This window comes from Monodon monoceros, unplaced genomic scaffold, assembly GCF_005190385.1.
Source record: "Monodon monoceros isolate NGI ecotype Baffin Bay Population unplaced genomic scaffold, NGI_Narwhal_1 Super_Scaffold_21, whole genome shotgun sequence".
Classification (NCBI taxonomy): domain Eukaryota; kingdom Metazoa; phylum Chordata; class Mammalia; order Artiodactyla; family Monodontidae; genus Monodon; species Monodon monoceros.
The window spans coordinates 87,681,970-87,705,174 of NW_021703778.1; the positions used below are offsets into that span (position 1 = coordinate 87,681,970).

General features: G+C 36.9%; 1 protein-coding gene across 2 annotated transcripts in view; it reads right to left on the reverse strand.

The window, feature by feature from the left end:
* Positions 1-12,124: 12,124 nt before the first annotated feature.
* The window catches only part of CTDSPL2 (CTD small phosphatase like 2), a 67,453-nt gene continuing 56,372 nt past the window's right edge, over positions 12,125-23,205 (reverse strand). Inside the window, exons 9-13 of one of the 2 annotated variants that reach the window (XM_029238570.1) lie at positions 20,085-20,147; positions 19,901-19,980; positions 16,453-16,579; positions 14,861-14,956; positions 12,125-14,210 (exon numbers count right to left, since the gene is read on the reverse strand). In XM_029238570.1, coding sequence (XP_029094403.1) covers positions 14,145-14,210; positions 14,861-14,956; positions 16,453-16,579; positions 19,901-19,980; positions 20,085-20,147 — 432 coding nt within the window. In that variant the 3' untranslated portion in view covers positions 12,125-14,144. The remainder of the gene's footprint in view (positions 14,211-14,860; positions 14,957-16,452; positions 16,580-19,900; positions 19,981-20,084; positions 20,148-23,205) is intronic. The other variant, XM_029238571.1, reaches the window with a different exon arrangement.

The following is a 23,205-nucleotide window of genomic DNA, read 5'->3' on the forward strand; positions in this document are numbered from 1 at the left end:
CAAGTGAAATTTGCTCCAGTGCATTTCCCGTAGAAAGATTGCATGTGGTCCCTGGTCTGACTGAATGGCGCAACTGGAGATAAGCTGAACAGGTAAACTGATCGTAATAAAGGGTTTAAGATGGGTTAACCTGCACTCTGTCCTTCGGGCCATTGGGCTCCACTGCAGGATTTTCAGAGGCGTGCAGTTTCAGATATTTTTATTTTGTTTTTGTTGTTTTCTTAATTTATTTTTGAATATGTAACACACGTACTTGGTACAACGTTCAAGTTACAAAAGGGTATACACGGTGATCAGCCATTCTGTTTTTTCTGGTGGCAACTATGTTTCCCATTTCTTGTGTACCTTTTCAGAGTCTACAAATAGTACACATTTTATAAAAGATGGTCTTCCAAAAGATATCCTACAGCCCACTTACTCAAAGTTTGTTCCTGATCAGCAACACCTGGGAGCTTGTCAGAAATGTAGAATCTCAGACTCCATCCCAGAATCAGAATCTGCCTTTTAACGAGATCCTCAGATGATTGTACGTTAAAGTGTGAGAGGCAATGCTATACAGCCATCCGTTGATAAAGAGGGATTGGAAGGAGGTAAGACAGAAGGCAAGGAAAGACTAGAATGTAAGGTCCCTAGGGCACAATCTGTCTTTTATTAACAGTTATATCTCCAGCATTTGGCACAGTATCTAATACATAAGTAAATATTTTATGAATTAATAGAGAAGAACACCATCCTAAAGCAAGGCAGTGGCCAAAGAGGAAGGAACCAATCAGATAAATAGTTAAGGGTCAGAATCAACAGAATTTAGTGACTGTGATGATTAATTTTATGTGTCATCTTGGCTAGGCCATGGTACCCAGTTTTTGGTTAATCACTAGTCTAGTTGTTGCTGTGAATGTATTTTTTGTTTATGATTAACCTTTAAGACGCAGATTTTTAGTAAAACAGATTACCCTCCATAATGTGGATGGGTCTTATCCAATGAATTGAAGGCATTAAGAAAACACACCGAGGGCTTCCCTGGTGGCGCAGTGGTTAAGAATCTGCCTGCCAGTGCAGGGGACACGGGTTCGAGCCCTGGTCTGGGAAGATCCCACATGCCATGGAACAACTAAGCCCGTGTGCCACAACTACTGAGCTTGTGCTCTAGAGCCCGCGAGCCACAACTACTGAAGCCTGCGTGCCTAGAGCCCGTGCTCTGCAACAAGAGAAGCCACCGTAATGAGAAGCCCGCACACCGCAATGAAGAGTAGCCCCCGCTCGCCGCAACCAGAGAAAGCCCACACGCAGCAACGAAGACCCAACACCGCCAAAAATAAATTAATTAATTAATTTTTTAAATTTTATTTTTTTTAAAAAGGGGGGCTTCCCTGGTGGCGCAGTGGTTGAGAGTCCGCCTGCCGATGCAGGGGACGCAGGTTCGTGCCCCGGTCCGGGAGGATCCCACATGCCGAGGAGCGGCTGGGCCCGTGAGCCATGGCCGCTGAGCCTGCGCGTCCGGAGCCTGTGCTCCGCAACGGAAGAGGCCACAACAGTGAGAGGCCCGCGTACCGCAAAAAAAAAAAAAGAAAACACATTGAGGGACTTCCCTGGTGGCACCGTGGTTGGGAATCCGTCTGCCAATGCAGGGGACACGGGTTCGAGCCGTGAAGATCCCACATGCCTCAGAACAACTAAGCCCAAGGCACCACAACTACTGAGCCTGTGCTCTAGAGCCTGTGAGCCACGGCTGCTGAGCCTGTGAGCCACAGCTGCTGAGCCGTGTGCCACAACTGCTGAAGCCCCTGCGCCTAGAGCCCAAGCTCCGCAACAAGAGAAGCCACCGCAATGAGAAGCCCGTGCACCGCAATGAAGAGTAGCCCCCACTCTCCACAACTAGAGGAAGCCCACGCCCAGCAACGAAAACCAAAAAAAAAATTAATTAATTAATTTTTTAAAAAAAGAAAAGAAAACACACTGAGGAAAAAGGGGTTCTGCCTACAGACTGCCTTTGGACTCTGCAGCATCAGCTCTTCCATGGGTCTCCAGCCTGCTGACCTGCCCTGCAGATTTGAGACTTGCCAGCTCCCACAATTACGTGAGCCAATTTTTCTTTCTTTTCCTTTTTCTTCCTTCCTTCCTTCCTTCCTTTCTTTCTTTCTCTCTCTGCGCTGCACAGCTTGTGGGATCTTAGTTCCTCAACCAAGGATTGAACCCGGGCCCTCAGCAGTGAAAGTGCCATGTCCTAACCACTGGACAGCCAGGGAATTCCCTGTGAGCCATTTCTTAAAATAAATCTTTCTCTCTATATATACACATGCTACTGGTTCTGTCTCTCTGAATAACCCTGACTAACACAGTGACTGACTGGATATGGAGGAGGAGGGGAGGGGAGCTGTAGAGGATGATGCCTTTGGAGATTGAGTGGAAGTAACATCCAGCTATAGGTGCTCAAGTCAAAAACCTGGGAGCTATCCTTGCTTTCTTCCTCTCACTTACCCCTTAAATTTAGTCCATCACCAAGGTCTGTGAATTACTTCCAATGTTAATCTCGAATCCATGTCTCTTGCTACCACCTTAATCCAAGCTTTCTCTAGGCTGTTCTACTATAATATGCTTTCAATTGGTTTTCCTTCTTCTACTCTTCCCTCTCCACAGTCCATTCACTATACACCAGGCAGTTTATTTAAAAAATGTAAATTAGATCATCACACCCCTTCCTCCTAGTTGAAATCCCTTTAGTGGCTTCTTGGTGTTGTTTGTTTGTTTGTTTTGGATTTAGATTCTGAAACTCCTTATGATGGCCTACAAGGCTCTGCACCATCTGACTCCTACCTCCCACCAACCCCCTTATGATGCCATTCCGTCTCATTAACATCATTGTTACTGGCCCTCTGAGGCTACTAAGCCTTTTCCTATTTTTGGACTTTGTGCTTGCTATTCTTTCTGTCCACAGTGCTCTTTCCACACCTTTACATGGTTGGCTTTTCTTCCTCCAAAATTCAGGTGTTACCTTTGTAGAAAGTTCTTCCCTGTTCTCCCTCCAGCAAGGGGCCTCTCCCAGTTACTCATCTTGTCGCTCTGGTTTTGTCATAGCATTTATCACAATTTCTCATGACCTTGTTTCCTTATTTAATATCTGTTTGGAGCACAGGTATTTTGTCTGTGTTCTTTGCTACTGTATTCCCAGTGCCTGGCATGTAGTAAATGCTCCGTAAATGTTTCTGAAGATGGCTGAATGGTGTTTCTCATCATAATAAGGAATGAGGATAGGTTAAGTTTTGGCCACACAGATCTTGACATTCCTCTGAGGCATCCAAATAGAAACGTCTAGTATATATTTGGAACTAGAGAGGTCTGAGCCACAGATAGAGGATTAGGAGTTATCTGATGATGGGGGTGGATGGAATCAAGTGAAGTAGAGGCCATCTGAAGATAGGATAGAATGAGAAACCTTGAAGGACATCAACATTTAAAAGCAGCCAGGAGAAAAAGGTATATAAAGGATAGTAAGTTAAAAAAAAATTTTGTATCCTTCCAATTCTACTACATTTTTTAATACAAATTTTAAAATGCTATGCAATATAGCATATTTGAAAATTCACTGTTGTAAGTCAGGAGACCTGAGTTCTAAACATTCAAATGATCAGATTATATTGAACTGAACACTGGACACTTATGGTGAGGAGTGGGGAAAGCTCACAATGATTTCTCCTTTTCTGGAAATCGTCCTAGTATACAAGAGTAGGTGGGCTCCCCAAGCCATTCTACTCCCTTACCATAGCTGATTTGAGAAGGGGGGTCAGAAGCAGATTATCTATGAATCTAATGAAGCTGTAGCTTCAGGGCCCCTCATTGCATAGGCCCCTTCCATTCTTCAAGAAAGCCCTCCAAATTGTATATGCTTCAAGCTGTATAAAATCTGAATCTGCCCCTAGGTGGGATATAAATAACCCAGTGGAACCATCAAATTATCTGGTAGCTAGTCTCCAAAGATGGCCCTTTAATGAATAGTATCCAAGCCCTTATATAATTTTTGAGTCTGGGGTAGCCCTATGATTCATATTTAACCAGTAGAATAGGACAGAAGTGACACCCAAGGCTAGGCTACAACAAGCCTTGCAGCTTCCACCTGTGCCTTTTGGAATGCTCACTCTGGTAGAAGCCAGCTGCCATTTAAGAAGTCTTATTACCCTAAGATTGCCATGCTGTTTCAAGATAACTTTACAGAGAGCCTGCTTAGGGAGAGAGAAGTATTCATCCAGCCCCTGGCTGTTCCAGATTATCCCAGCAGAGATGCCAGACACAGGAGCAAAGAAGTCATCTTGGACATTCAGTCTAGTTGAACTGTCAGATGATTCCATCCACAGCTACCCTTTTTTTTTTTTTTTTTTTTTTTTGCTGTGCAGCTTGTGGCATCCTAGTTCCCTGGCCAGGGATCAAACCCGGGCCCCCTGCAGTAGAAGCTTGGAGTCCTAACCACTGGACCACCAGGGAATTTGCAATCCACAACTACGATTTGATCACAACCACAGAAGACCCCAAGCAAGAGCTGTCCAGTTGAGCCCAGCCAGCCCACAGATCTGTGAGAGATAACTTATCTTAAGCCTCTTAAGTCTTGAGGTGAATTGTTATACAGTGATAACGGAAAGATTCTCTTTCCCAGGACTTTAGAATTTGGAACTCAAGACTCTCAGGGCCTGGGAGTTGGTGGCAGATGACAGCAGCCTGAAGGAAAGACCTCCTGATGAAGTGATGATTTCCCAAGCGACCTTACTTCCTCTTGCCTTCCCTTGAGGTCCAGTTGTCCAGCTCTTCCTTAAATGCCATGAGGTACGCCAGTATCTTTCCAGTAAATTCCATTATTGGCCTCAGCTAAAATTTTTAACGAATACATCATAGTAGTCTTATCTGCAGATAAGAAATCTTGAGAGGCTAAGCTCTGGTATACTTCAGTCTGTTTGGCACATAGTGGGCACTTAATAACTGTTGAATGACTGCATGAATAAATTTCTAGGCAAAACTGGTTTTTTCCTCAAAGAAAAACTCGCCCATCAGGCCATTGTTTCTCCTCATGAAAGGTAGTCTCAAAAGAAAATTAATACGGCTGCACCCCAAAGAAAGCTGCTTTTTTAATATATTACTAGTAAGCCCACAGCATTATAGCAATGACCTGAACTAGGAAATAGTAAATGACTGGCTAAGAAGGTGCCAGATTCAATCGAATATCCCAAGGTGAAGACTCAGGAAAGCAAGCCTGTGTATTTCTGAAGTGGTGGTACAGCCATCTGTATTTACTTGCCTGAAGATGTTCTAAGACAATGTACCTTCAAACAAACAAAAAATGTTAACAGAAAGAAGGTGAAATATAGGGGAGGTGAGGCCAAAGAACAAGATTTGGACAGTCCCCAGAGAAAAGGCTAAGCTGACCTGCAGACTTCTGGCAGATACCTAGCAGAAATGAAGATGAGGGCATCCTGTTGACTTGATATTAGCCGTTATGATTCTCTTTCAGTAGACCTTCTCTCTGGTTCTACCCTTACCAAGCTGGCATCGGACTGTGATTTAGTTTCATAAGGAGGTAAATGAATGGAATTGATATTTGGCCTAAAAATTAGTGTTTTGTGAGTTTAGTTAGTGTGAACCAATTCCTCTGAATTTCATCAATTCTGAGTTGCACATTCAGAATCAATTTTCTGGACTTATAAATTGAAGTTCAAACTTTGAAATATGAGCTCATTCATTATATCATGTATTCAACAAATAATTATTGACGGCCTACCCTGTACCAAGTACTATTCTAGGTTCTGGGGTGTTAACTTCACGGTATTAAACAACATGCAATTGAAAATAGGGTGTGAGAGTTGGAGGTGCTATGCAAAAAATACATGGGCTATATGTATGCTTCATTGATAAAGTTTTGAAACAGAAATTGAGAATAGAATTTATTCACAGAATTGTGCATGCTGCTTTTTGAAATAAAGAAGCTGGGAGACAATTGTCAAGAACTCTGTGCTGGAGACTTTGATTATTCCTTAAAACTAATCTGTGATCCACACACTAATCTCTAGGGAAACCCTATAATCACACATAACACTATTCCCATCTTACAGATGAGCAGAGTGACTGATCAGTGTTTGTTGAACAAATTAACATTAAAACCTCTGCCTTTAAGAAGCTTCATCATTAAAGCCATAGGAGAGTAAATGCCAGCAGAAAAGAAGCAGGGCTGCTTATGGCTTATTTTTAAGTGAAGTGCCTTAAGCACCAGACTCAAAATCTCCTAAAGATGAAATAAGGCCAGGCTGAGGAGGCGGTTTTAATTGCAAATAGAACCAGATTAAAACTCATTTATAGGGACTTCCCTGGCGGTCCAGTGGTTAAGACTCCGCACTTCCAGTGCAGGGGGCACAGGTTCCATCCGTGGTTGGGGAACTAGGATCTCACATGCTGGCCCACTTGGCCAACCCCCCCCCCCAAAAAAAAACACTCATTTATAAAATACCAAAATCACTGATTTGATTCACATGATTTGATGTAGAAACAACTAATGACTTTTTCAATTTTAACCCTCCTCCCCTAAAGAGCCTACCCAAGACGTGAAATGACAGCATCTGTCTCCTTTCAACTCCTATACATTTTTCCATACTTAACTTTTATATGGTGCCATAAAATCCTAGAGTACCTTCCCATTTCTATCATTAAGCTGGGCAAGCCATACTTTCCCTAGAACTTTACCAATCTCCGACCTCAGATTGTCCATTACGATGCTACCCAATACATTAATACATTACATTACATTGGGTTAATACATTAACCCAATACATTAACCATATTATCGTGGAGAAAGGAAATTCTTTGTGTGGAACGAATTAGGTCAACGTCTGTATTTCTTCAAACTGGTCTCCCACTCAATCTATTCCCTATTCAGCAGTCAAAGTGATCTTTTTAAAACAAATCTGATTATTTATCCCCTTGCTTAACTTTACCCCCTCCCCCAACCAAGCCTGGCTTAATATTCTTTCAATAAATGTTCTACAGATCTCAACTTAATACTTCAGCCAATCCAAGCCTGACTTCAGATTAGATTGTGTTATTAGCCCTCAAAGCCAGTCTTTTCGTTCGTGTTCCTTTTCCCAGCAAATGTCAGTCTCCACTGCTAGCCTGTTAGCTTGAGGGCAGTGTCAGGTTTGCTTTCTTCTGCCATCCACAGAGCCTAGCATAGTTAAGGCAGTGTTTTTAAATGACTTTTACTGTCATCAGAAAGGCTACTTACAGCTACCTTCAACAATTGTCATACATCAAATATAACATTAAAGCTCAGTATATGGGAGCCACTAAAAGCTCTAGTTCATTTGGTTCACTGATTACTAAGAGACTTCTAACTCGTCAAGTCATTTACATGAGCCTGCTACCCCAACTACTTACTTCTCAAGCCATTTAATACTCACTCTTTAATTTCCTCATCCTCCATTTCTTCCTTCGCAGTTAGCATTATTTTCACCCAAAATGTTCTTAACCAGGGGTCCCCAACCCCCGGGCTGCGGACAGGTACCGGTCGGTGGCCTGTTAGGAACCGAGCCGCACAGCAGGAGGTGAGCAGCCAGTGAGCAAGCGAAGCTTCATCTGTATTTACAAGCTACTTCCCGTCGTCCCTCGTATTACCGCCTAGGCTCCGCCTCCTGTCAGCATTATGGTGAGTTGTGTAACTATTTCATTATATATTACAATGTAATAATAATAGAAATAAAGTGCACAATAAATGTAATGCGCTTGAATCATCCCGAAACCATCCCTCCCGCCACCACCAGGCCGTGTTAAAACCGTCTTCCACAAAACTGGTCTCTGGTGCCAAACAGGTTGGGGACCGCTGTTCTTAACAATCATAGGTGACCTCTCCATTACCACTTCTCCAGTCTTTCTTTCCAGACTGCTTGCTGCTCATGTCTTTCTTTAAAAATCTCCCTGACATCTGTGGTATTACAATAACCTGATTCTACTGCTCATTTCTGCCCCCTCTAGCTTCAGACATCTCCCAACACCCTGTATAGATCTCACACACTCTCAAGAAAATTAGCTGCTTTAACATTTCAGTTCTGGTAGTTATTTGTATACATGTTTCACCACCCGTTTTACAGATGAACAAATTAAGGATCAGAGAACTCCTTTGTCTAGTAAGTGGATGAGTTCTTAAGTTCTTGAATTCAGGTCTTTTGACTCTGAACTTTCCTTTTTATTACCCATACTCCTAAGTCAGCTATTCCCAAGTCCAGTCATTTATTTCTAAAGGCCTACTGCAGTGACACTCAAACCAGTCTGTGTGCATTACACTCCTTTCAAGCCCAGGGAAAATAGTTATCAAGTCTCATCCCAGCCAGGAACTGGGGTGAGGGGGTGAGAAAAATGAAGAGATGTTGGTCAAAGGGTACAGACTTCTAGTGGTTTGAGGATCTAATGTTCCAAGGATCTAACGTATAGTATGGTGACTAGAGTTAACAATACTGTATTTAAGTCTCATCACAGAGATTGGGGTGGGACCAGCTTGCTATTGTGTTGTTATACTGGTTCAAGTTATTTAGCCCATTACATCAAGTATAATTTCATTTTAGCTCACCATAATCTGGTTCTTTCTTGCCATTTTATCTCTACTTTTTAAAGCTAACCACTTCATTATTCAGGTTTTATGCAACTTCTGCACTTCTGGTAGTTCCAGAAATTAAGAATGTTATTCCTCCTAAAGTCATTACTTTGAGTAATGGTAATTAAGAGAGCTAGATTCTAATCCCAGCTTTGTGATCTTGGGAAGACACTTTTCTAGACACATTTTACATCTGTAAAATAAAGATGTACACTTAGAAGATGGAATTTCCTTCTAGTTTAAATATTGGATTGTTAAACTCTAGGGCCTAGTTTGTACCACAAGCTTTTGCACTGAGTTAATATATTCTTTTATAAGAACACTTTGTTGGCTACATTCATTTTATAAACTAGGGAAAGCTTTGTATTTATGTACAAACATGATTATACAAAAATGCCAACGCCTTGGGAAATAGCCTGTGGTAATGATACTTGAATTCAAGTCTCCTAGAACAGCTGTGAGGTCTTGGGTCACAGCCCTCTCTGAGCTTGTTTCCTTATCTGTTTTTTCCGTATCTGTAACATGCTCTACGTTCCTTACAGATCATCGAAAGAGAAAGCAATGTGAAAAAATTGTGTACTTGTAAACAAAGCACTATACAAATATAAGTTGTTAGATATTATATTGTTTCTAATGGCTGATAAAATATCACCAAAGAAAAGTGCTTCCATAAAAGTTTTATTTATCCCCACAACAACCCTGTGAGGTAGGGTGATCAGGGCATTTGAAGATGAGAAAACTAAATCTACATTACTTGTTCACGGCTATACTGCATAGTAAATATGTAGAAATTAAATTGAATATTTTAAATGTCCATGACTTTATATTGATTCATGTGGAAAAAGGCAGAGAGAATATTAACTCCCCCCTACCTTAATGCCAAAAGGACACTGCCTTGAAAAATCCCATTTCAAAAGATGAAAGTAGTATTTCATTGCTTATTTCTACAAAGATTTATAAAATAAAAAAATAGTGAAATATTTTACAGTTAATATATATAATGGTCTCATTCAGGGATATGTCCTTCAGCTGTGTATATGATCAACTATTCCAAGTGCTAGAAAATGCAAACTCTTAAAAAGTATGAAAGACATGAATGATAATAAGCAGTAACCTCAATCTTCTTTATTATTCCTCCATGCATCTTGAATAAGTTCTGTGAAATCTGGTCCCAGTTAAAAAAAAAAAAAAGAAAACTCTACCACAAAGAGATGTCTGGTAAACTTAATTTTGTTGCCTATTCTCAACTCCCAAACCACTGTCACATTAAGTAAAGTAGTGATTTCCCAAATCTATGAGAATCACTTGGAGAGCTTTCAAAAAATACGGAACTCTCAGGCCCCACTCTAGACCCAGTGAGACAATTTGGCAGAGGTCAGGCCTCAAGAATCTGTATTTCAAAAGCTCCACAGAGTAATTCTAATGAAGAGTCAGGTTTGGGAACCAGTGATATATTTTAAAATACTAATAACTAATATAAAAACCATAAAGTAAGTATAAACTTGTTGCTCTCATCTCCCCTTTTAAAAATTTCTCAAAACACATAACCCTGGAACTCTTGCCTCTGGGCAAGTAATTTCAATTCAAGATACAGAGAAACATTTTATAAAAATGTATCCTAGTGAATGAGACTTGGATTCCAATAATAATTTAAATAGCATTTAAATATAAGATACTGAGTTCTGTGGTTCTTATTCTGAAATTTTTAAAATGTATTTTATACAGGTTCTTAGCAGGCTTTTAACTCAGGGGACGACATGAAAAGTAATGACATAATCAAGCACATAAGCACTGAAAAAATACTATACTCAAAAACAGCTCATGAGAGGAATAAGAAAGTGAATGAATGACAACCTAAGGCCTTTTGGCCCATACATTTTTGTTCCCAGTCCACTCTTCCCCTATAAGGGGAAATAAAATAAACATTCTTTCCTAGTTACTTGGCATAGTTATTTGGTGGGTGACTATTAACACTAAGTTAATTTAGATACACAAGTTTAAAAGAGATAACAAATAAATACCTAGGAAGACAAAGAGAAGTCAGGTCAGAAAACCTTAACTAGCTAATGATGTAGTATATAACACCATCATGTTAGGACAATTAAATGAAGGCTTCAGTGTCCTTTACATTTCAGCTTTATGTGATTGACACAAGACGTGGAAAAGATCTGGTCCTTATGAAGAAGTCTGTGCTCGCTGCAAAGATTTGTAGGGATAATGAAATGCTTTCTTCATTGATGAGATGAAGTCTCTGTTTTTCAGCAAGTTGACTAAACAAAACAGTAAAAAACAAACTTCTTTAGATGGTTGAATGCAAGTAATATCTAGTTGAAAAAGTCATTGGCCAAAGATAACTTTTTTTAAAAAAATGATTCTATGTTTAACCATCCCCCCCCAAAACCCAAAAAACAAACAAACCAGGAAAACCAAAGTAATATAAAAACACAATGTACACATCCATTTTCACTGACAGTTACAAGAAAATAGCCATTTATAGAAGTTACAATGCTTTCAACAAATGCCCCCAAAATTTTGGGAAACAAGATAAAGCCATCAGGTAAATAAATATACATACTAGCTAATATAAAACAATTTATGCTTTTAAATTGTTGTCAACTCTCTTTTAAGACCCAAGGAGAAATATGGTGCTATAAATCTGATTAGGGCTACATATATTACATGGAATTAAAAAACACAACTGATTAAAACATCCTAACAATAATACAAATATTTAAAAGAATGTCTTTAAAAGTCAGACATTTACCACTGGAAATATCACAATTATAATATGTACTTCAGAGTCGTAATGTGTATATAGGTCACTTTTGCTGTGTCTTATCAGGTATCCATCTCTCCTGCATTTACTAGTCAGTTTTTAAGAGTTCATGTTTTCTGTGTGAACTGAAGAGGCTGGGCACATCTCAATTCATAAACACCTCCATTTAACTAATGGAAATGTTTAAGGTAATATCTACCAACAGATAAAGGAAAGAAGGGGTAATAAGATAACACATTTTAAAGTGGAGGAAGCTGGATAACTGTCTCTATAACTTATTTTAAATTTTGTATTAATAACAAATTTAAAATGACTCAAATCAAGTAATGAAGAAAAAGAGACTGAACTGATCTCAAGAAATTTTCTCAGGACATATAAAATTCTCCCTTAGTTTATTTCTTTACAGAATCTTGTTAGGCTTGATTCATTTGTCAGTCAACTTAAAGGAGCTCTGCTAGCAGGGGATCAAAAACAGCTTTACCAATAAAAGATGATTAAAAGTTGTTTTTAAAGTGCCTATAGGCACAGTGGTATATATAGGTGCTTACATTTCCCTTTTAGTTGTGGGAAAGCCCGTTGAGACTGTATTTACTTAATCAGAAAAGCTTTCAGCAATTATAATGCAAGCTGAAAGTTTAGATCCTGTATAGGTTTTGGGTTTTGCTGTTTGAACATAAAAAGGGAGCAAGGAGAAATGTAACCAGGTTCACAATTTTGAGCAAGAGCATATGTAAAGGTAACATATGTACATTTTATTTCAAGAAAGACAGAAGACAAACAGCATAAAGATGCCCAGATGCCCTAAAGATAAATACATTTCAAAGATTCTCATTAAAATGAATCTGTAGTATTTTTTTCCTGCAAGCAAAATACCTTTCTTTAAATTAAAAACAAACAAACAAAAAAACCCCCAGTATTCTGAATTGCAAATGCTTTTGCTTTTTTTTTTTTGCAGAAAATCTGCCATGATTATTTTTTTAATGAATAAGGATTTTCCACAAAACAGGCTTGCTCTACATGCTAGATTTTTAAACAGTTCAGTGACACAATATGCTAACTACATACACAACAGATAATACAGTAAGAAAACACTCAACCTGATGAAAAGTTAAAATCTTCATTAATACACTGAAAATTGACATAACTCATGCCTTTAAAATCAAAAATACAAAAATTAAATGTTTTCCTAAAAAGATTTCCTTATTTTAAGGATTCATTTGAAAATGAAGCTGCATGTAATTTGTACAATAAGTTGTACAAGTAAACAGGTAATATACATAAAAAATTAAGTGACATACTCCTCAATTATCAGTTGTCCACCTTTAATTTCCAATACTGTACTTTCTTAACAAGCATACAAAATATCAAACTTCTCTTTAGAAAAAGTGCCGTTCTTTGACATCCTTTACACAAAAACAGTCTGAGCCTGTGGCATGATAATGCAGTTGAGAGGCAAAGCATACTAACTTTTACAAATTCTACCTTCCATAAAAAGCCTCCCGAAAAAGAGATTACACGCCACTATAAAAATATCAACCTCTTGTGGTAGCTGCATTAGAGAACCAAGGCTTGAAGACTATTTTCATATAGCATAGAAAACCACTATGAGAACATATTAACTGCATTGGTGGCTTGGGAGTTTACTGTGCCACAGGATTATGCATAGCTACTGTAAGGTACCAAGACTGTTACACAGAGTTTTAATTGATTGTAACTGAGAGCATAACAGAGGTACTACCAGCCCATGCAAAATAACTAAAAATACTGAATCACTGTGCTGAATACTTCATTCCTGGAGAAAACCAAAGGCATCAGTAACCAAATCAAGCCCAACAGGTGACCAAACTCATTCTCCTCAAAGATTGGTGAGCACAGTGAAGTCTGAGGTATACCTTTTATCCATCAAATCTGTGTGCCACTGCAAGATATTACCACTTGGGAACACATGCCATCACAATGGTTTAAATCTTTTGAATATTAGTCATTCATATATTCTTATCTACCCAGTCTCTCTTGATTTTTGAAAAGATTTCACCTACAGTAGAATATTACAGAAACAAAATATAAATGCATGTTCTAAATGAAACTTACATGGACTAAAAGTAGAGAATATTTTTAAACAAATATACAATATGCAGGCAGACAAAGCAGGAAAACGGCCATTCAAATGTATAATAAAAAACTAAAAATTGACTATTTCCAGAAAACTATGAAGCGCCTCAACTAAAAGGAATGCATAATGAAATTCTAATCTAATACAGGTCAAAAATGTAAAAAGGTTATAAACCTTAACAGGAAAAATAAAACAACTTTTACTGGCCATTCCTGTTGAAATGAGAATTTTAAAGTAACAGAAAAGTGGCTACAAACCCACTTAGAGCACCAAACAGAGAGAAAATAAAAGTCCATTTTCATCTCTGTTATTATCATAAAATCCTGTGTGACTACAGGTCAAACTGCTGGTGGCAGAAACAGAATTCTTTATAAACTGCAGATGTCCTGTACATAAAAAAATTTCACTGGAAGTTGCACTAGTTCTAAAGACTCTTCTGTTTTAGCCTACCTACTGTATGTATTCAATCTGAGATAAAGTCTCTTTCTGTAACCCTTGATTATTATTGGGCACCAAGATAAGAAAAGCAAGACGGGGTACAAAAATGCAAAATTTCAACAGTAATGGCAATGTTTTTGTCTTAGTCCAAAAGGGTCCTGCATTCTCTCCCCCTTCAGTGATTTGACAAGTCTTTGTACTTAATCTGGGGGCAGCAAATCATGCAAGCGAAATCGGTCTCTGATGTGAGGTCGAACATCTTCATTCTGTGTGGAGAAACAGACATTTTAAAAGCCACGTAATTTCAAAGACATGATCCTCATAACATTATGAACATTCTTACTTTGCAAAGAAACTATACCACCATTTATCAATATTTTATAATTTACATTATTTTGTTTGCCAAATAAAAAGATACTACACAGAAGCAGTTAAATTTAGCTTAAAAAAAAAGCCTATCATTAATGTATTAATTTTGTAAGAACAATTATGCAATAAGAGGTCAAACCAAAAGATAGGTAAAGCATTCAGCCAATGAATTCTACTTTATATAGTAGTTTTAAAATTAATCCATGGACACAGAGGAAAAAGTTCCCAGAATAAAGTTTCAGTACCATAAGCATTAATTCTAGACCTGAACTATAAAATCAATTTAACACAACTAGTTAGTAACAACTAGTTAGCAAGAGGAAGTCTGGTAAAATAAAACATTCGATATATAAATTTTTAAATACTGATAAACATAATTTTAATATAATTTATAAGTTTCAAAAATGCTTGTAATCTTTTTTCAATCTCTGCCCTAATGTCCCACCATGTTGACTTAAAGTTAGTACACATAAAGCAACTGAAAATATTTCAACAGAGTTAAAGCAACAAAAACCTAACAAAAAGATAAATGATAAGATAGACTTACCAGTTCTACTAGCTTCTCCAGAAATGGAATCAATTTTAGAAGTTCATTGTCATTTTTATCCATAAACCAGCTTTCTATAGGGATTCCATTAGACAGCTAAAGTGAAAAATAAGTAATTAACTCTTTTCATTTACATTTTGCCTACTTTGGAAAAGCTTAAAAGTAACAGATTTTAGTAAACATTAATCAGTAAGTTCCTTTGAAAAAAGGAATGCCATCAGAGTTTATGTCTGTCATATTCTCTGACAGCTTAATAGTGCAAGAGACAGATGTTAAGGAAGGAACTGAAACGTAATTGGTTTTTCAGAGTAATTTATTCTTAGTGTATATAAAACTTAATAAGAAATATTCATTAAAACAAGTTTTGCATTAACATAACTAAAAACATTATTCATTCAAGAAATATTATTAGTCAATGCTAGGCATTCTGAATAAAGGAATTTTACCAATCTCAACAGAGAATACTATTAGAAAGCATATATACTCTTACACAGGGACTGTGTCCCACTATTTTATTCCCAGCAACTAGCAAGATAACCTGAAACATAGTAGGAACATAACAAATTGACTCAATGGTATTTCATTGGTCTAAAAACAAAAATACAAACCATATTTGTTTTATAGTAAATATTCTCTAGGATAAAATATCTTTTAACATTTATGCAGAACACTGTGTTTGAGATGGAGGATAACTGAAATTATTTTATTTACGAACCAATTACCAATTCTTAAAAACATTATTTCAAAATGCAAGTGAATAAAAGTAGTGACCTAAACTGAACATACTTCAATACCATATGCAATTTTTCCCCTTGTATTCTTTTTTACGTTTTATTATGGACATTTTTGAAACAGAAAAGTTAAGGGCAAAGCTTGTTTCATCTACACCCAACCCACTTTCCACCATTCCAATTCTGCACTGATTTATTCTGAAGAAAATCTCAGCCATATCACATGAACATACTCATAATGTAAAATATATCTTGCAAGGATGGCTAATCTCTTGTCTGTCTGTCTGCTATCTATCTATCTATATCTATCTATCTATCTATCTGTCATATGCTGTGCTGTGTGGCCTATGGGATCCTAGTTCCCTGACCAGGGATGGAACCTGGGCCCTCAGCAGGTGTAGGTGCTGAGTCCTAACCACTGGACTGCCAGGGAATTCCCTCTAGTTGAATTTATATTTCTAAGAATCATTGACAAAGGGTACAAACATATTGACAAAATAGTCTAAGAAAATATTTTGAAATGCCAAATCAAACAGACCAGAAGAACATGGTTACGCTATTCATAATTCTGAAACATGTTTACAATCAAATTACTGATTTAACAATAGATAAGAATGCTATTAAATGATATATATCTTATAGTCCCTTCTTAGGGATTTACTACTTCAGATTTACTACTCAGATTTTTATGTATGTTGTACTTCATTTAAAAGAAAAATTTCCACAAGGAATATACTAATTTGGCATTCCTAATTCTAAAAGATGACACTAAACAGGGAAATTCCACCAGTGAAAATTCTGTTATCCCATCATATCTTTTGGCAGCATTTGTCTGAGTTTGTTTAGCAACCCTCTTCCTACCTGATATGCAAAGGCTTGTGGTGAGTTGTCAATTATTATAGTTTTTGAAAGATCTCTTCCAAGGATATTTAAGTCCTTTATATAGTTTCCTTGTACACAAACACAATGTTCGCGGAAAAGCCGGTGCCTAAACATAAAAGTAAAAACAAATTAACTAAAAAAAAAAAAAAAATATATATATATATATATATATATGTAAAAAGCACAACATATACTGAAACACATATACAATACACATACCATAGGCTTTTCAAGTTAAGCCTTATCATTTTCTCTCACAAAGGAAATTCAAATACAAGTGTGGGCCTAAGCTTTGGGCTATAGTTTTATTATAAAAATTCTTAGCGGGCTTCCCTGGTGGCGCAGTGGTTGAGAGTCCGCCCGCCGATGCAGGGGACATGGGTTCGTGCCCCGGTCCGGGAAGATCCCACATGCCGCGGAGCGGCTGGGCCCGTGAGCCATGGCCGCTGAGCCATGGCCGCTGAGCCTGCACGTCTGTGCTCGGCAACGGGAGAGGCCACAGCAGTGAGAGGCCCGCATACCGCAAAAAAAAAAAAAAAAAAAAAAAATCCTTAGCAATTATTGAAACCTTACAACCAAATATTACCATGCCTTAAAGAACTTTGTTTTATCCCAAAATGTTATATTAAATGATAAAGAGGGATTAAAAACTCTGTAAATTGTTTTTGTAATTTATTTACCCAGGAAAGCTCAGTTCAGATGCAGCATCTGGTTGTCATCGAGGTCCTGCTTTTTTAACCAATTTTCCAGATGGTTGACTGAGGCACAAGGAGGTCAAGTGACTTGCCCAAGGTCACACAGTAAGTCAGTGGTTAGCCCCGCATTGGAACCCAGGATCCTCCTGGCTCCCAGTCCTTTGCTCTAACCAGAAGACCACACAGCCTCCCTATCCCTGCACATGCCAGAACAGAAAATATAAGAAGGAATGTTTCCGTGTTGGCATTTAAAAAAAATGTTTTTAGTTTCTCTTATAGTTTTTGAGGAAAGGTGCAGAGGCCAAAACATTCCATCATTTCAACTTTTCCCAAACACCCATCTTTATTTTAATTGCATGCGTGTGTGTGTGGGGGGGTGAGAGATCATTTGAAAAAACAAGGATTGAATGAAAAGATGAATTCAGATTTAAGTATTACAAATGTAAACTTATCTTTCACCAATGAAACTGAAAAATGCTATATCATTTTAAAAAGCTATTAAGGTTTTATAATAATATTTATATACTTGTAATAATTAATCTCCATTTAGCACTCAGAATATTAGATTCTGAATATTACTAATAACTGATACAGATCACCTTGAAATACTCCACTTTGCATACATTAATTTATTTGGTAGTTTGGCTTCCTTGTGTCTTAATCCCACTATACAATTTTTCAGGAGCTAGGGCTTACACATACCTATATTTTGAATTATCCAATTTCAAGAAAGGGGAATTTTCTACCAACAAAATCTGCCATAGCTCTAACAACAACAAAACTGATATTTTAATCAGGGCCAATGGTGATGGAAAAGTGGAAGAATTTTAAAACCAGACAAAATGTAGTATAAACAGTTCTTTTTCCCTTATTACAAAGAATGCTTTTAATTAAATGTTCATGAGTTAAATGATCACCTACCTCTGAAAGGTTTAAAGACAGTCCTACTTTGAAAAAAATAAGACTAGGCAAAAGAATTTAAGTCCTGGTTGGACCTAAATAAGATTCCATATTTTTTTTGTATAAACATTTAGATACAAGGAAATTGGAGAGGCAGGTACAGCACATAACTGCAAATCACTATTGATAACTCTTCTCCAATAGCAGCAAATTCACCAGACACAGGAGACAGCTGAATATATATATATATGGATACTAATGATTATTTTAATTAAATTATACTAAACCCCTTCCAGTTATTCAGGAATCTGAGGGTCAATAGCATGTATTTGCAGTTTTAGAAAGAAACTGCTTTTGCTAGTCATCAAATTTGCATTCGGACTCATGGGATTCAGAGATCACAGGAATTTCTGAGTCTACCTTGTCACCAACATAGATGATTCCCTAAAGCACTCTAACGCATTCAATATACTGTTCAAAAAGTTTTTCCTGTTTTAACTTTTTCAAAATACAACTAGATAAAACAAGTTTAAACTCCCAAATGTGTAGATTTTATAAAACTAGTTTAAAAGAGGGGTTTTAATTTGTAACGTAACTGTGTGACTATGATTTGTCCCCTAGCAAAAATGAAAGCTCCAAGAGGGAAGGGCTTGTGTTGCTCACCACTGTTCCCTGGAACACTGGAGGTGCTGAATAGAAATCTTCAGAATAAATGAAGTCATGAGAGCAAAATCACTTGTATGCTTTTATAAAAGTTAGGTAAAATGAGCATAAATTATAATATACTTTTATGAAAAGAAAATACCATTTTCATTTGTGTGTCTGAAGCTTGCTTATATGGAAGATAAAATGGAAACTGACTACAGGACACATTTTGATCCTTTAGATTAAAAAAAAAAAAATCACATTCTATTTACAAGGGAAAAATCTCCTAAATGTGGACATTAGGAAAAGCTTTTCACCATAGCTGAAACCACTCAATAATACAGGTACTTTTAACAGTAGAAATTAAGTTTAGGATTTTCCACTAAGACAGTATGGGAGAAAGTATTCAAGACAATGAACACCCAGCTATTAAAGCTTTTAGGAGGCTTTTGTGGCATCTCAGCTCTTGATCAAAACTCAAACATTAACTCCTATACCTTAGAGAATGCAGCAAGACTGCTGAGTCTTGGTATCTCACTTCAGTTGACAGAAATAATGAAACTAATTTTCAAATTGTTTTAAATTCCCATCTAACCAGGAAAACACTCCCATCTAACCAGGACCACACTGCATCTGCTGGCTCAGGACACACACAAGGAACTGAGTCCAGATCAGCAAAACCTGAGTGACTAAACCAACTGCAATTTCCAATTAGATTTCATGTAACATTTTCTTTCCATGGAAGATAAATTTGCTCTTGAAAAAAGCAAAAGAGTTTAATTTGATCCTTTTTGTTAAAATTAACTTTTATTTCTCTAAGCCATTAAAAAGATGACAACACATGCATTATCTCAGAGACAGAAGGAAGTGAAAACATCATGCACACAGTGAAAAATTCCACATACCCCCAATTTCCCCTCAATTCCAAAAGAAGTGAGGATACAGATGTACAAGTGAATAAATACATTTGATCTTTGTATCCTTTAAAGAACGTCTGTCTGGAGTTAAATAATTAGGAACTCTTAAAGACTTTTGGGGCTTAAAAAAAATTCACTTATTTTCCCCATTTAACACACAAATCTCTATATATGCAGCCAACTGAAAATGGCTATCAAAATTAAGTAGAAGCATAGTAATTTCATAGATCAGTGTGACAGACATTTCCACTACTTCTTAATTAAATTTACCTGACCAGTTGCTTTTTAGGGTCTAGTATGTTCAGTAACTTGTCTGCATACACCTTCTTAGAAGCAGTAAAAAGAATGATCTACAAATTCAGGGGAAAAGAAGTAATCATTATACATGATCTAAATATGGGTACTATATTGAATAAAATAAAAATACTTATATAATTAGCTTAAGTGTATTTACCTCATACATCTGAGACATTCGTTCCAGGAATTCCCTGAAGAATGGTCTTAATCTCACGTAAACCTGAAAAAATACAAAGATAGGCTTCAGCAAACAAACATATAAAACAGGAACAACTTATTTATAAGATATGTTCTAACTTTGGATATAATTTAAAAGTTCATATGTTAAAGTAATACAAAAGTTTACTAAGTACCACTCAACCAAATATATTTCACATACACCAAAAGTTACTTAAAACAATCTTTTGGTAGGGTAATAATAATCGTTGGTGATCATTTCACTTTTTAATAGTTAAATAGCAGCATATAATATAATAGTACTTCATGGAATATAATTTTAATAAACATTTAAACTAAAAATGGCAGGTTTCCCTCTGAGATTTTGATCCACCAATCAGCTCCATCTTCCAGCCAGGTAGCATCCATCCAATTATTAGGCAGGCTGTATATCCACCTCTAGCTGACCTGTCTCAATGACCTTCCTCAATAATTACTCAGAATTTCTTCTTAACAATCACCTGCTAAGAGTACCTTTATTTTAAATTTCTATTAAGGTAAATAATGTTCAAGAAAGAGATGTCTGGATTGGTGGGTTTAAATAACTGGAATTTTTCAGAAACCAATCTTGTTCTATACTTACTGATTCAGATGTGGTATCTAAATTAGCACTACTGGGCTACTTGAGATTGAAAATGTAACAGTCAAACACACCAGTTATCAAAATCAACTGACAATATCAGGAAAGACTACAGTACCCAAAGAACTGACTTAAATACATTATTTTCTTATTTCTGTCTTCTTTTTGCCTACATTTAATGTAGCTCTTGTAATATACTCAATATTCAAAAAGCACAGAAATATAAGCCATGAGCAACCACTAAAACTGATTTACAAAAGAATTTGACTCCTTTAAATTATATTTATTTTGTGACAAAAATTTATAAAAAGAAAAGTTTGTACTCTACTCAAAGGTGATTATTAACATCAAAAAACATGAACAACAAATACTTATAGAATGTCTATGCACCAAATTCACTTGATTCAGATTTTTTTTAAAAAGCTGTGGTGGCAACAAATTCAAAATTTAGGCTTCATGGAATTTAATTTTGTTGTCAATACACATCTAAACAAAAATGCCCTTATGATAAAAATCTAGTTCTAGGAATGTTTTAGGGCAGAACAGGGAAATCAGGCAAAGGATATTAGGAGGTAGGGACTATGTACTACCAGTCTTTGTAAGTTCTGAAGCCCAAAGGGCGTAAGACAATGCCAAATATATAGTAAGTAAATGATAAAAATCTGTTAAGTAAATTAAATATAATTGCCTGAACTTAAGCAATATAAACAAAATAGAGAAAGAGAGGCAAGACTACATACTACACAGGGACAACTACTGAATTTCCTTAAGAACCGATCACTTGTGGAAAACCAATTTCAAACATTAATATGCTAATAATATCACTCTATCCCTGCCTACAGGCTAGAATAATAAAGGTTTACTCATTTTTAAGCCTATTAGGCAGTTTATCTCAGTATCTTGACTAATCAAAAACCAAGTAAGCCACACACCCCCACCCCTAGCAAATAAATATGACGAAATCCTTAGTATCCAATCCCTAACACTTAGGATGAGGTATAAAATTTTTAACTAGAGTTGTGCTTCTAATTAATTTTAACATTTACATTGTGAAATATTTGGTATAGTCTGGTTTAGTTTTCAACACACCTTATTTGTTTGGTAATCCAAGTAACTGATAGATTTAGATATATTACTACCTTAACTGACAAAAACCCACAATTCGGCCAATACTTTTTTTCAATTACCTTATCTCATGGAGGATGATAAACCATGAACCATCAGAGCCTTCTGTTTATTGCTAAGAAGGCTTATCAGTTAAATGCATTTAATAACCAAAAATACTTCATTTTTGCATATGTATAAACGTTTTCATTTGCTTTCAATATCCCTGCTATCACTTGCTCCATATTGTAAAGTAAAATAAGCAGGGCCTCTACAATTTGGGATTTGTCTCCTTTGAACACTAAAACACTTCCACCGTAAAGGAATACTTCTATTTAAACAGTATTATCTAAGCATAATAAGTGGAGCACTGTACAAAGGTGTCATTTTCCAACTTCTTACACAGTGACTTCCAGATTATGTCAAAACTATAACTTCATTATGCATTCTACTACTTTGACTATACTTAAATATAAAACACATCTTAAAATTTGATATTACTTTCATAATGTACCTGTTCACTGGGGATGAAAGGTGGCACTGAGATAGAAGAATATAATGCTAGAGTGTTTCCTTACCATGAGAATAGAATAACTGTTGACTGTAAATGTTCCTATTCTCAGAACAGATTCACCATTTGAAACACAGGAAGGTGTTTCAGGATTAAAAGACACAGGCAGAAACTGAGATGGTTGGGGGGGGGGGGGGAAGGAATGTAGAAAGGTACAAAGTAACAGCAAGCCAGGATGTGGTTGGGACCACAGGAGGTTCTGCCATGTGCTGAAAAGGTAAAATCTCAGAAAGAAAAATAGAAATAGAGACATAGGGCTTCCCTGGTGATGCAGTGGTTAAGAATCTGCCTGCCAATGCAGGGGACATGGGTTCAAGCCCTGGTCCGAGAAGATCACACATGCTGTGAAGCAACTAAGCCCGCGCGCCACAACTACTGAGCTTGTGCTCTAGAGCCCGTATGCCACAACTACTGAGCCTGCGTGCTACAGCTACTGAAGCCCGCGTGCCTAGAGCGCATGCTCCGCAACAAAGAGTAGCCCCCACTCGCTGCAACTAGAGAAAGCACGTGTGCAGCAACAAAGACAAAACACAGCCAAAATAAATAAATAGATAAATAAATAAAATAAAAAATTTATAATAAAAAAAGAAATAGAGACATACGGCCAACAAGGTCTAACTCATTTGGATGGATATATTAAAGCAGAAATATATAGAACTTAAGAAGCACTAAGCACTGTCCAGTAGGAAATAAGAACAATTTTAAGGTATGTATAATACAGTGAGACTACGATCACTTATTGTATTAGGTCAGAGATATACAAACATACAGATACACACATAGACATGCTTCCAAATGCTTCAAAAT